General features: G+C 49.0%; 1 protein-coding gene across 5 annotated transcripts in view; it reads left to right on the forward strand.

Moving 5' to 3' along the window:
- Window positions 1–2,864: 2,864 nt before the first annotated feature.
- The window catches only part of dzip1l (DAZ interacting zinc finger protein 1-like), a 368,643-nt gene continuing 356,621 nt past the window's right edge, over window positions 2,865–14,886 (forward strand). The window contains exons 1-2 of one of the 5 annotated variants that reach the window (XM_072474905.1): window positions 4,632–5,009; window positions 5,093–5,267. Coding sequence is in view for 1 of the 5 variants with exons in the window: in XM_072474901.1 (XP_072331002.1) it covers window positions 11,032–11,034 (3 nt within the window). In the remaining 4 variants the exon portion in view is untranslated. Of the gene's footprint in view, window positions 3,022–4,631; window positions 5,010–5,092; window positions 5,268–11,015; window positions 11,035–14,886 lie in introns of those variants that run through there. The other 4 variants (XM_072474904.1, XM_072474902.1, XM_072474903.1 and 1 more) reach the window with 4 other exon arrangements.

Here is a 14,886-nt window from a genome sequence, read left to right on the forward strand (position 1 = left end):
GTACTACCTTTTCACAAGGGGCTTTTCACAGTAACTTCATTGAAGTCTACTTGTGACAGTAAGCGATTATTATTATTATATTACCACTCTTACAGTGCAGCGCACCCTCAGGAGGTGGTTGGAATCTGGAACTCACTGCCTGAAAGGGAGTTAGAGGTGGGAACCCTCACAACTTTTAAGAATGATTTATATGAGTACTTGAAATGCCATTGCATACAAGGCTACGGACCAAGTGCCGGAAAATTAGGTGTTTGATGGCCGGGGCAGACGCGATGGGCCGAAGAGCCTCTTTTTGTGCTCCATAATTCTATGAATCGAATACTCATTCCAGTTTTGTTACTGTCTTCTTTCATTTCATTGTCATCCGAATTCTACAATAATTTTGACTTGTCGATGTATTTTGACAGCAGAGGGTTTCCCTGCCATTGGGAAATCTGCAATGAGGCGGGTTAACCCAGCCTGGGGGTAGGAACATAGGAATGAGGAGCAGAAGTAGGAAATTCAGCCCTTCGAGCCTGCTCCTCTACTCAATCATATCATGGCTGATCTCTTCCTTGTCTCAAATCCACCTTCCTACCTGTTCTCCACATCCCTTTAACCCGGTTTTTATCAAAAATATATCTATCTCCTTCTTGAAACCATTTAATGACCCCGACTCCACAGCACTTTGGGATAGCGAGTTCCACAAATTTATCACCCTCTGCGAGAAGTAGTTCCTCCTCATCTCAGTTTTAAATCTACCGCCTCTCGACCTATATCTGTGACCTCTTGTTCTAGATTGCCCCACAAGGGGAAGCATTTGGTCTACGTTTATTTTATCAATCCCTTTTAGTATTTTATATACCCCGATCAGATCCCCTCTCATCCTCCTAAACTCCAGTGAGTCTAAGCCCAAACTGTTTAATCGTTCCTCATACATCAACCCTTTTATCTCCAGAATCAATCTGGTGAACCTCCTCTGAACTGCTTCCAATGCCATCACATCCTTCCTCAAATAGGAGACCAAAACTGGACACAATGCTTCATTTGTGGCCTCACTACCCTATACAATTGCAACAACACTTCTCTACTTTGAAACACCGGTCTTTTGCAATAAACGCTACAATTCCATTTGCCTTTTTAAAAATAAATTTAGAGTACCCAATTCATTTTTTCCAATTAAGGAGCAATTTAGTGTGGCCAGTCCACCTACCCTGCACATCTTTGGGTTGTGGTGGCGAAACCCACGCAAACACGGGGAGAATGTGCAAACTCCACACGGACAGTGACCCAGAGCCGGGATCGAACCTGGGACCTCGGCGCCGTGAGACTGCAGTGCTACCACTGCGCCACCGTGCTGCCTCATTTGCCTTTTTAATTACATGCTGTACCTGCATATCGACTTTCTGCGATTCATGAACAAAGACATCCAGATCCCTCTTCCCAGGTGCATTTTGAATCTGCTTTCCATTTAGACAGTAATTTGACGTTCTATTTTTTCAGGCCAAAATGGATCATTTATGTAGATTGTAAACAGTTGCGGTCGGAGGACTGACCCCTGCGGCACCCCGCCAGTTACAGTTCCCCAGCCAGAGAAGGACCCATTTATACCGATCCTCTGCTTTCTGTCAGTCAGCTAATCCTCAATCCAATCTAGTACTCTACCCCAATCCCCAAGATCTCACCTTCTAGATCAGTCTTGTTTGCGGCAACTTGTCAAACGCCTTCACCAAAGAGAATGAATTGGTGGATGTTGAGTCTGGAGAAGGGTGTGTAGATAGCCTGGGTCACATTGAGATCCAAAAAGACGAGGTGTTGGGCGTCCGGACAAATGTGAGGTAATGCAGTTTGGAAGGTCTAATGCAGGTAGGGAATATACAGTGAATGGTAGAACCCTCAAGAGTATTGAAAGTCAGAGAGATCTAGGTGTACAGGTCCACAGGTCACTGAAAGGGGCAACACAGGTGGAGAAGGTAGCCAAGAAGGCATACGGCATGCTTGCATTCATTGGCCGGGGCATTGAGTATAAAAATTGGCAAGTCATGTTGCAGCTGTATAGAACCTTAGTTAGGCCACACTTGGAGTATAGTGTTCAATTCTGGTCGCAATACTACCAGAAGGATGTGGAGGCTTTAGAGAGGGTGCAGAAGAGATTTACCAGGATGTTGTCTGGTATGGAGGGCATTAGCTATGAGGAGCGGTTGAATAAACTCGGTTTGTTCTCACTGGAACGACGGAGGTTGAGGGTCGACCTGATGACGTCTACAAAATTATGATGGGCATAGACAGAGTGGCTAGTCAGAGGCGTTTCCCCAGGGTAGAGGGGTCAATTACTAGGGGGCATAGGTTTAAGGTGCGAGGAGCAAGGTGTAAAGGAGATGTACGAGGCAAGTTTTTTTACACAGAGGGTAGTGGGTGCCTGGAACTCGCTGCCGGAGGAGGTGGTGGAAGCAGCGACGATAGTGACATTTAAGGGGCATCTTGACAAATACATGAATAGGATGGGAATAGAGGGATACGGACCCCGGAAGTGTAGAAGATTTTAGTTTAGACGGGCAGCATGGTCGGCACGGGCTTGGAGGGCCGAAGGGCCTGTTCCTGTGCTGTACTTTTCTTTGTTCTTTGTTCTTGCCTTCTGGTCATTGTTAATGATCTACAACACTGCTCCCACTCACAGTCTATCAGGTATTGATTATGATCAGGAAGAGTTGAGGAAAGACCAAACTGTAAGATCTGCCCCAGTATTGGGGCTGGAATGATTGCAGCCCAGGATTGGGGCTGGGATACTGCAGACAGTTAGAAAATGACCAGCTCCCTGCTGGCACTGGACCCATCCCTTCCTCTCTGATACTATCCCTCTCTCTTCAATTTTCCCTCTCTCTCAGCTGCTCTCTCTTTCCTCTTCCTCTACTTCCTCCTCCCTCTCTCTATCTTTCCTTTCTTCCTCCCTCTCTCCCAGACACTGGAAGTTTGTGTTTTTCTCTCATCCTGAGCTCATTTCCTGTGGCTGAAGCTGAGCGGAGCGGATCACAGACGGAGTGAGTGAGTGTGAGAGAGCGCCCGGGGGGAGAGAGGGGGAGCGGGGACTCCAGGCTCGGCTCAGCCCAGCCACCCCGGCTGGGGTCGAGGAGTGAGGCCGGGGCCGCTGTGTCTCTGCCGGGAGGAGTCGGGTTTGACCCCCCTCCCCCCGGGTGGAGCTGGGTCTCCGGCAGCTCCCCCTCCCCCGGGGCTGCGGCTGCACTTTCTGCAAGTTCCCCAGAACTTCTCCCCTCCCCCAAATCACACACCTCGAATCGCCACCCGAATGATCCTCTCCCCTATTCCCCCCGAATCGCCCTCTCCTCCACTAACCAGAATAATTCTCTCCCAATCCCGCCCATCGCCCGCTCCTCCAATTTCCCAATCGTCCTCCATCCTCCCTATCTCCATCTCGCCAAATCGCCCACTCTGGAATCCCCCTGTCCCCCAAATTGCCCTATTCCCCGATTCGCCATCTCCCCTCAAATCGCACTCTCCCCCCCCGAATCGCCCTCTCCCCACGAATCGCCCTCTCCCCCCGAAACGCCCTCTCCCACCGAATCGCCCTCTCCCTTCGAATCCCCCCGAATCCCCCTCTCCCCCCCGAATCCCCCTCTCCCCTCGAATCCCCCTCTCCCCTCGAATCCCCGTCTCCCCCCGAATCCCCCTCTCCCCTCGAATCGCCCTCTTCCCCCCGAATCGCCCTCTTCCCCCCGAATCGCCCTCTCCCCTCGAATCGCCCTCCCCCCTCGAATCGCCCTCCCCTCGAATCGCCCTATCCCCTCTCCCGCCGAATCGCCCTCTCCCCCCGAATCGCCCTCTCCCCTATCCCCCCGAATTGCCCTCTCCCCTGTCCCCCTGAATGGCCCTCTCCCCTATTCCCCCGAATTGCCCTCTCCCCATTTCCCCTGAATCGCCCTCTCCCCTATTCCCCTGAATCGCCCTCTCCCCATTCCCCCCGAATCGCCCTCACCCCTATCCCCCCCGAATCACCCTCTCCCCTATTCCTCCGAATCGCCCTCTCCCCATTCCCCCCCCAAATCGCCCTCTCCCCATCCCCCCGAATCGCCCTCTCCTCTATTCACCTGAATCGCCCTCTCCCCATCCCCCCGAATCCCCCCGAATCGCCCTCTCCCCTATCCCCTCGAATCACCCTCTCCCGCCGAATCGCCCTCTCCTCCCTTATCGCCCTCTCCCCTCAAATCGCCCTCTCCGCATCCCCCCGAATCGTCCTCATCCCAAATCCCCCAAATAGCCCTCTCCCCTATCCCCATTCTCCTGAATCGCCCTCACCCCTATTCCCCCGAATAGCCCTCTCCCCTCTGCCCTATCCCCCATCCTCCCGAATCGCCCTCTCCCCTATCCTCCCGAACCGCCCTCTCCCCAACCCCAAATCTCCCTCTTCCCCCCAAATCTGTCCCTTTCCTATAATCCCCGAATTGCCTCCTATGCCCCTCGAATCGCCCTCACTCCTAGGCCCCGAATCGGCCTCTCCCCTATACCCCTTAATCACCTTCTCCCCAATCACCCCCTTTCCTCGATCCCCCTTGTGATCGCTACACCCTTTGTTTCTCTTTTCCCTCTCGCTCATTTCTTCCCCTTCTGGCTTCCCTGTTTCCACCTGTGATTTCTTTCCAATTACCCCCATCCCCTCTGATTTTCTTCCGATTTCCCACTCTTCCCCACGCCCCACGATTTCCCCTTCCCATACCCCCAATTTCCCCCTCTGATTTTCCCCCCTCCTTCAGTCTCATTTTCCTCTTCCCTCTTTCCCTCCCTCCCACTGCTTTCTCCCCTCCTTCCTTCCAATTCACCCCCCATCGCTTCCCCCTCCAGCCTGGGTGGGGGTTCACCCCCGGGTGGAGGTGGAATTGGCAGTCGTGGGGTTTAGGGAGTGGGTGTGTGGTAGGCTGTGGCGGGGAGGTGGGCGAGTTAAGCTGCAGAGACAGACTGCTACCTTGTACTCTGGTTGCAGTCAGAGATTATCTGGTCTTTGGGCCATCTGTGCTGAGGTGAGTATGTAGTCTCGACTGGATGCATTCTCTGTATTTTTGAAAGCAGGCTTTTAAAGCACAAGTTTCCATTCGCCATCCAGCCAGAATCTCGAGCAGGCAGGTAGAACGATAGGTGGGTGGTGATTTGTTGAAGTGCTGTGTAACTATAGTGACTGGCGTAAACAGCATCTGGCGTCGACAATGTGTGTGCCTGGCACAGGCTTCTGTCCCTCGATCTCTGCCTGTCATGTGAAGCAGTCACAGATTTGGTGAAAGGTTTGTAGCTGCGTTCCTCCTCCTGAATCTCTTGTCTGTGTTTTCTCCCCCTGTCTGGTGTCTTCCGCTTCTCATTTGGTGACTTCCTTCATATCATGTCTGCCCCCGGGTTGAAGTGTCACTTTCCAGGAGCATTGTCACTATGGCAACAGAAACTGATACTGCATCTCAGTGAGCGCGTGTGTGTGTGTGTACGTACGTACGTACGTACGTGTGTGTGTGTGTGTGTGTGTGTGTACGTACGTACGTGTGTGTGCGTACGTGTGTGTGTGCGTGTGTATGTGTACTTGAAGAATCCTGAGTGGATTTGTCAGCTTTTAAAAAATTACAAATTATTTGTTGCAGATCCGAGCAGCATTTCCAAAAGTTCCAAATTCTTGCCCTGTCCTTGTCAGACTGCTTCCGAGCTGCCTGAATTCAGTGCTTGTTTCTCAGGAGAGAGATATTTGTTTCTTTACAGACAGACAAGGAGCAGGAGTGGGCCCATCAAGCCTGTTCCGCCGTTCCATAATATCATGGCCGATCTGGTTGTAAATTCCACTGCTCATCCTGCTCACCCCTTTGCTCATCAAGAATCTGTCTAGCTCTGCCTGAGAAATATTCAAAGACTCTGCTTCCATCGCCTTTTGGTTTATTTTCCTAGACTGGGGGGTGGATTGTGAGGTTGGAAGTTCATTGCTGTAGATGGGGCTGGTTCTCCAGATGGGGTGCTCCGTAGCTGCTTGCTACGGAGTCCAGCACAGGTTAACCTCACACTCCTGAACGGCACTCATTGCATGGGGAGTAGCTGGTTCCTACTGCTGCCTCACGGAATGGGTGGGATGAGACAGGTCATAGGGTCTCGTGCTCCGTGAACATCTGATCATCACAGACTGTCGCTGTCTGCTACACGAGCCCAGCCTTCTGGCCTCAGTCCCCCCTCTCTCAGCTGACTGTAGCTGCTGAGTACTTCCTGCCTTGCATCCTGAACAGCACTGACCTCCACTCCGTTGAAAGGATTGTTCTGGGTTTACAGCCAACTTCTGGTAGCATTGAACTTGGCAGGTGAATCTGTGATGGGTCCTCTACCCTCGATCCATCAGTTTGAGGTTCTCCTGACCTCGGATAAATGGGTAGCATCCCGAAAAGAGGAGGCTGTGCACTACACGCTTGGCGGGTGGAAATCTTAATTAAAATGTTGGATAAACGCAGCAGGTCTGGTAGTATCTGAGGAGAGAGCAACAGGGCTAATGTTTAGACTCCATATGACTGTTCGGAGCTGAAGAGGGATAGGAATATGACGAGTTTTATACTGTTGAAGAGAGGGGCTGGAGCAGGTGGAGCAAAAGAGAAAGTCTGGGATAGATGGGAGCAGGAGAGGTTCGACTGGAGACCTTAATTCTGTTTCTCCACAGATGCTGCCAGGCCTGCTGTGTTTTTCCAATATTTTCTGTTTTTATTTCAGACTTCCAGCGCCTGCAGTATTTTGCTCTTATTCTTTGGGGAAAATCTTAATTTGGCAGGGGTGAGAACTTATTGCGAGGCAATCACCTGGCGGTCCTAAGTGCCCTTGTTGCTTGTTAGCACTGAGTTGCGTTCAAGGTTGATATAAGCACAGGATGAGTAATGAAGGCCTCTGCCAGCTAAGACCCTGTTCCTGTACTTTAGGTTTTGCTTGTGTTAACCCCTGGACTCTTGTTTCGTATTATACTAAAAAAGTGTTTGGTCAGGACGTGTGGGGGGGGGGGGAGAAGGGGGCCAATGGATGGGATTTCCACACCCCACCCCTGTCCCACCCTCACCATCTTGGTCGATCTGACGTTGATCCAATCCCACATCCCAGGATTGCAATTGTTGGCAGAAAGGAGATGAGCACCCATGCCATTTGTAGTGTTAGCGGGGTATCTGCTGCTTGCACCATCAGGATGTGAGGGTGCATGCGGGTCTGGCTGTAAAGTACATTTTTCCCAGAGAGATTTTCAGCTCTCACTGTAAGCAATGTTTGTACCCCACTCTTGTATGGCATTAAGGAACATTCTACATATTGCACATTCGCCCCCTTATCCTTCTCTGCTTTAATGCTTTAAGGAGGACCTAACTGAAATTCCTCACATATGGTACCATTCTAGTAAACCTCACCTGCACCCCATCCAAGGCTTTGACATCCTCCCTGATGTGTGGAGCTCTTTACTGGGCACCATGGCTCATAAAACATTCGAAAAAAGTAATGGGACGCTTGCCTTTATTGGCTGAGGCATAGAAAATAAGAATATTTTGTACAGTTCTGGTCATCACACTATAGGAAGGATATGATTGCATTAGAGAGAGTGCAGAGGAGATTCATCAGGATGTTGCCTGGGCTGGAGCGTTTCAGCTATCATAAGAGGCTGGATAGGCTGAGGTTGTTTTCCTTAGAGCAGAGAAGGCGAGGGAGGCCTCATTTAAGTGTATAAATTATGAGGTACATTGATCGGGTGGAAAGGAAGGAACCTTTCCCCTGAGTGGAGCGATCAGTAAACAGGGGGCATAGATTTAAGGTAAGGAGCAGAGGTTTAGAGGGGACATGAGGAAAAGCCTTTTCACCCAGAGCGTTGTTGGAATCTGGTACTCAATACCTGAAAGGGTGATGGAGCCAGAGACCCTCATAACATTTAAGAAGCATTTAGGTGAGCACTTGAAATGCCATAGCGCACAAAGCTACGGACCAAGAGCTGAAAAATGGGATTAGTAAATATAGGTGTTTGATGGCCGACACAGATGCAATGGGCCGAAGGGCCTCTTTCCGTGATGTAAAAACTCTTATGACTCGAATCGGGCAGATAGAGACAAATTATTTCCTCTGGGGGGTGGGGGGGTGGGGGGGGGGGTGGTGGTGGGGGGCTGGGGTGCGGGGTCAAGAATGAGGAAAGACAATATTAATTTAAAAAAATTATTTCCTGGGATGTGGGCAACATCGGCAGGGCCAACATTCGTTTCCCTTGAACGGAGTGGCTTGTCACACCATTTCAGAGGGCAGTTAAGAATCAACCACATTGCGCAGGGCCTGGAGTCACTCGGGTAAGGATAGTAGATTTCCTTCCCTAAAGGACATTAGTAAACCAGTTGGATTTTACCATCTGATAATCATCATTACTGAGACTAGCTTTATAATTCCAGATTAATTAATACAATTTAAATTCCACCAGCTGCCAGAGTGGGATTTGAACGCACAGCCCCAGAGCATTAGCCTGTGCCACCGGATTACTGGTTCGTTGACATTACTGTTACACCACCATCTCTCCTTAATTAGAACTTGCTATCCACGAATGAAAACAGTAAGCACTTTTTAAGGCAAAGGGTAGTGAAAATCTGGATCCCTCTCTCTCCCCAAACGCTCCAATGCAGTTGGAGTTATCAGAATTTTTCTTAGGAATGAATATCAAGCGATGGTGGTTAAATGAAGCTAATGTCCAAATCCACCATAGTCTAACTGACTGGCAGAGCAGGCTCGAGAGGCTAAATAACCTGCTCCTGTTTCGAATACCTCTAAGCTTATGTTCTCTAAGATATGGGGAGAGATTCTCCGGTTCGCCAGCCCAGTTTTCCTGGGCGACCCACCCTCTCCGGCAGCGGGATTCTCTGTTCCCGCTACCTGCCAATGGGGTTTTCCATTGTGGCCACCCCCCCGCCTCCGGCAAGCCCGCAGGCGTGGATGCGCTGCCGGTGCAATGGAGATTCTCGCCGGTGGAGCATCCAGCCCATGGTTTCTTGCTGTTTGCTGGGCTCATTCTAATTCTATTCTCACCTAAGAGCGCTGAGATTTCCGTTCCCACTTTGTGGTGGCAAAGTTGAGTCAGCCAAGCTCCTAATGAAGCTGAGGGGAGTGTGGTAGGGCAGCTAGTGGAAGTTTGAGCTGGGCCTGGTTCACATGACCCCCAACTCAGGAATTCACGAGGTGGAGGTAGGGGTGGGAGGGGTGGGGGTGAGGAGGATTTGTTGGGCAGCAGCATTTCCCCCTCCCTGAATTGACATGGACTGGGTAGGGTGGCAAGGATACCCACCCGGCCAATTATTCAAATTCATTGTCCCGTTTGTGTACGCAATTTGATATGAATGATTCTGTTTTCAATTACTTTTTCCAAGTTTGATATCAATCATGCGTTTCGGTGCAGCTCTTTGGTGGCTTTTTTAAAGCTTTGTTCAACATTTTAAATAGCTCGGTGGCGCAGTGGGTTAGCACTGCGGCCTCACGGCGCCGAGGTCCCAGGTTCGATCCCGGCTCTGAGTCACTGTCCGTGTGGAGTTTGCACGTTCTCCCCGTGTTTGCGTGGGTTTCACCCCCACAACTAAAAGAGGTGCAAGTTAGGTGGATTGGCCACGCTAAATTGCCCCTTAATTGAAAAATAAATATATGAATTGGGTATATGAATCTATCCCACCCCTCACACCCCCATACCCCCATCTACCTCCCAAGGCGTCTCTGTGCCAACTCGTGCACCTTGCCCATCCCTATGCCCTTTCATAGTCCCATACTACCTTCATGTTCCCTCTTGCCTCTCCATGCACCATCCATAGGGACTGACCCCACATCCGCCATAGGCAGACCTCAGGAGTCATTTGGAGATGAAAAGAAATAAACTAACAATCTAATACAGCCCTGACTCATGCACACTTGATAGCAAAATCTCCCATCCATGAAAACCCATTCAAAGCTTTTAAATCTCTGAGTTGTTAATCAATCATAAAAACTAACATGCTTCTGTTCAGCAGCCATATCAAAGATAGCTCATCCTTTACTGCCTCTTTAAATTGTCAATCAGACTCTGAACTCAGAATCCCCTGCTGAGATAAGTGGTTTTAAAACTTAGCCAAGCATTCATAATGACATAATAATAACCCTGAGGAAATGCCAGCAAAGAATTCTATTGAAACTGGAATGGGTGGCTATGTTTTTGGTTCTACCCTATAGCAGATGACATGTCAATCAAAGTAATGCAGCAGACTTTTAAAAAACTTTGACTGACAGCTTGAGCCTTTGTTCCCAAGTATAAATAGCAGGGATTGAAAAAGAACTTCAATCATGACACTGAAACAGACCTTATCTGCCCTTAAAGACTATTTACTGCCATCAATTCAGGACTCCCACATTGTGAGTTAAGGCCCTCGCAACAAACAAAATGGTGTCTGTTTGAACTCGGCACTAAATTCAAATGAGCTTGCTAAGTTTGATTTTCTGCCTGTGTGATTCACGCTCGCCCGCCTCCTCCTGTTTGCATAAGTTGGATCTGTCAGAGAGGGGACTGGGACTTCTGCATCTGGGCCCTGTCCGCCATTTTTAAAAGTCGACGAAGACTTCTTGACTCCACGAAAACCCAGCCCATAATCTTTTCTGCTTTAAAAGGTAACTCGTGATGGAACACAAAGTGTTGCACTGAGCCCGTCCAACGGGCAGCTTCAGTGCGAGCGGAGACTGAAGCTCAAAGGGTGTTATGTGATCTTGTGTCAGTCGCCCACAGTACCAAGAGGGCACTTTAGCAGTGGAACTGCCTCCCTATAAATAGTCGTTTAGTCTTTTAGTTTAAGTTTGGTTTAGTGAGCACACTTCCACACCATAATGCATATTGCAGCAGTGTTGGGTGCATTTATCTGGTGTGATTGTTCTAAGACAAAGGATTGCCAGGTGTGTCCAGGCATGTTGTTTGGTCACTCGTTTCCAAGCACTCGGTAACAACTGATACAACAGCTACACTGAGGAGTATCTGCCGTTTGCTGCAGTGTAGGGGACTGAACCCAGCATGTTGGAGAAATGGTAAGGACTGGAGAGCAGAGTGTGACTTGTGTAGCGTGTATCATTGAGCCACTGTTTGACTGCTCCACATTATACGCAAAGCATGTCAAAATTCCAGAAACAGCACTCTGCAGGCTCCTTCTTCTATAACTTCATAAATGCAAATTTACTTAACGTTAGCCATTCTGCTGTTGGATTGCTCGTGGATGGAGTGGCGTGCGTCCCTGATACTTGCCGTTTTTTTCATCCAGGGTGTGGAAGGGTGCATAGCAAGTCACAGATATAAACACTGCTGCATCTCAAGGGTCAATGCTGTTTGACAGTGTTATGGTGACCAGTGGCCATCAGTCGGGGAAGCAAAATCTCTCCCTGTGCCTGATTTGGAATCAGATCACTGAACATGCACATCCGCTCAAAAAAATTGAGATGCATGTTTGAAGCAAGAGTATCTTTGAATGATTGATGGCAAATGGTAAGCACTGCTGCCTCACAGCTCCAGGGACTTGGGTTCGATTCTGACCTTGGGTGACCGTGTAGAATTTGAAGGTTCCTCCCGTGTCTGTGTGGGTTTCCTCCCACAGTCCAAAGGTGTGCAGGTTAGGTGGACTGGCCATGCTAGATTGCCCCTTAGTATCCAAATGCTAAGTGGGGTTGTGGGAATGGGATGGGAGATTGGGCCTGGATGGGGTGCGGTGCTCTTTCGGAGGGTTGGTGCAGATTCGATGGGCTGAATGGCCTCCTTCTGCACTGTAGGAATTCTATCGTTCAATGGTTCTAAGACTGGCCATCGATGAGGAAGCCTCAACTTCCTGTTTTTACGTTGTGTCCCGTCTTTGTTCCACATTCTAACAGCCATTGAGCATGAATGGCAATTAAAATTTGGGTTTGCAGTCTACCAGAATAACTTGCGCATTGACACTAGTGGATGTATTGGGTCTGCTATTTGGTTATTTTGTTAGGGATGTGATAAAACCTGAGGACTAGGCCTCCCGTACTAACGGAGGCCTCCTGAGGAGTTAAACAATTATCCAAAACAAAACAACCTAGCTGGAGAACATACTTTTGTGACTGAATTGTGTCCTCTTTCCCTTTGAGCTGTATGCTGAAGCCCATCTTCGATTGGTAATTTTGAATCTGAATATTCTTGCTTTTGATCGGCTTGCTATTCTCGGTCTGCTTTGTTGGTGTGCTATGTTTGGGAAATTAGAGCCAATCAGTGTATGTCATAGAATCATAGAATCCTTACAGTGCAGAAGGAGGCCAGGCGGTCCATGAAGTCTGCACCGACCCTGTGAAAGAGCATCCTACCAAGGCCTACTCCTCCACCCTATCCCCATAACCCCACCTAACCTACACATCTTCGAACACGAAGGGGCAATTTAGCATGGCAAATCCACCGAACCTGCACATCTTTGGACTGTTTACGCGCCACTACCCTTTGCTGTGTCGTCGGCATGTGCTATTTTTTAGAGAACAATGGACAGTCTATTGCAAGGTCTCCCACCAGTCGGAGTGAACCTGAATGATTTTTTGATAAATGACTAGTCAGAAGCTGAACACCTAGCTAACATAATAATAATAATCGCTTATTGTCACAAGTAGGCTTCAATGAAGTTACTGTGAAAAGCCCCTAGACGCCATGTTCCGGCGTCTGTTCGGGGAGGCCAGTACAGGAATTGAACCCGCGCTACTGGCCTTGTTCTGCATTACATGTCAGCTGTTTAGCCCACTGTGCTAAACCAGCTCCTGTTTGCAGGTGTTTGCACCTTAGAGAAGGTGCTAAAGACATTTCTAGAGGCTGGAGGAAGAAGGATAAATGTACTTTTCACACGACTGAGGTAGCCTAACTTTGGTTTCGTGTAGATGCACAAGGATTATGTCCCATGGAAGCTGATGTCAAAGCCATAAAGAAGGCACCAGCCCCCAGAAGCCCATTTGAGCTCAAGTCATTCTTGGGAATGGTGAATTACTATGGGCGTTTTTTCATAGAATTTTATCATAGAATTTACAGTGCAGAAGGCCATTCAGCCCATCGAGTCTGCACTGGCTCTTAGAAAGAGCACCCTACCCAAGCCAACACCACCCTATCCCCATAACCCAGTAACCCCACTCAACCAACACTAAGGGCAATTTTGGACACTAAGGGCAATTTATCATGACCAATCCACCTAACCTGCAGATCTTTGGACTGTGGGAGGAAACTGGAGCACCCGGAGGAAACCCACGCACACACTGGGAGAACGTGCAGACTCCACACAGACAGTGACCCAGCCGGGAATCGAACCTGGGACCCTGGAGCTGTGAAGCAATTGTGCTAACCACTATGCTACTGTGCTGCCCACTTGCTACCGTGCTGCCCACACGTTTTCTGCCAAATTTGTTGACATTATTGGTCCCTTCGCATATGCTACTAAAGAAGCACCAGCGTTGGGTTTGGAAGACGCCTCGGAGAGTAGATTTAAACAGAGTAAAGCTATTGTTACATTCATTGAGTTTATTGGTGCATTTCAACCCGTCTAAGGCTGTGACGCCTCTTCATATGGCGTTGAAATGAAAATTGCTTATTGTCACAAGTAGGCTTCAAATGAAGTTCCTGTGAAAAGCCCCTAGTCGCCACATTCCGGCGCCTGTTTGGGGAGGCTGGTACGGGAATTGAATCGTGCTGCTGGCCTGCCTTGGTCTGCTCTCAAAGCCAGCGATTTAGCCCTATGCTAAACAGCCCCTTACTGCTGGTGCAGTATTGGCCCATAAGAATATCTCGTGCACTCTCTGAGGCCAAAAAAGGCGACTCTCAGGCTTGTCAATAGTATGTGGGGTAAGTAAGTTCCACCAGTATGTACATGGCAGGCACTTTATTGTTGTTACGGACCACAAACCACTCTTGAGTCTTTACAGAAGATAAAGCTATTCTGCCAATTGCATTGGCAATAATTCAGCATTGGATGTTAATTCTGTCTGCCTACGAATATACATCCAAGCATCGACCTGGGACACATACCACAAATGCGGATGCATTTAGTCACCTGTCTTTATCAGAGAGTGTAACACCACCCCCCAGTACCATGGGAAATTGTCATGGTGATGAATTTCTTGGATGTGTTGCCAGGTTTGACGCAGCAAATCGGGTACTGACCAGCAGAGATCTGCTGTTGTCTAAAGTGAGGCACAGGATACCAAGTGATCCAGTGAGCCAGTTTGTGAAGTGGTCAAACCATACTATATAGGAAAGAATGAATTACGTTGCGATGATGGCATCATACTTTTGGGAACCAGAGTAGGCATCCTTGTACCAGGAGGGGAGTTGCTCCTAACCGAATTGCACAGTACCCATCGGGTATATCTAAGATGAAGGGCATATCTAAGGTGGCTTTGAGCCAATCACGACCTGAAAGACTTGGCTCTTGGCCAGAGTTATGTAAAGTGGCCTGGCGTTGATGCCAACATTGAGAGGTGGAACAGTGCCAAATGCAACAAAGGTTGCCTGTTACAGCCCCCCCTGTACCCTTGGGAATGGCTGGGCGGGCGCCATGGGTACGAGTTCATGGTGATTATGTGGAGCTATTCTTGGGCTCAATGGTTTTGCTCCTTGTTGATGCCCATTCAAAGTGGATGGAAGAGTTTGAAATGAAATTGACGATGTCGTACACTGCAATTTATAAATTGCATCAGTGTTTTTCGATCCACGGGACATCTGAAGTCATCGTGTTGAATAATGGAACAGCCTTCACGAGTACTGACTTTCAAAACTTCATCTCCTTGAATGGTATCAAGCACATCAGGACTGCGCCTAACCACCCAGTATCTAACGGACTGGCTGAACGAGGAATCCAAACCTCCAAGACGGATCTTAAGAAACAGTCAGGGGCGACCCTG

This window comes from Scyliorhinus torazame, chromosome 14 (genome assembly GCF_047496885.1).
Source record: "Scyliorhinus torazame isolate Kashiwa2021f chromosome 14, sScyTor2.1, whole genome shotgun sequence".
Taxonomy (NCBI): domain Eukaryota; kingdom Metazoa; phylum Chordata; class Chondrichthyes; order Carcharhiniformes; family Scyliorhinidae; genus Scyliorhinus; species Scyliorhinus torazame.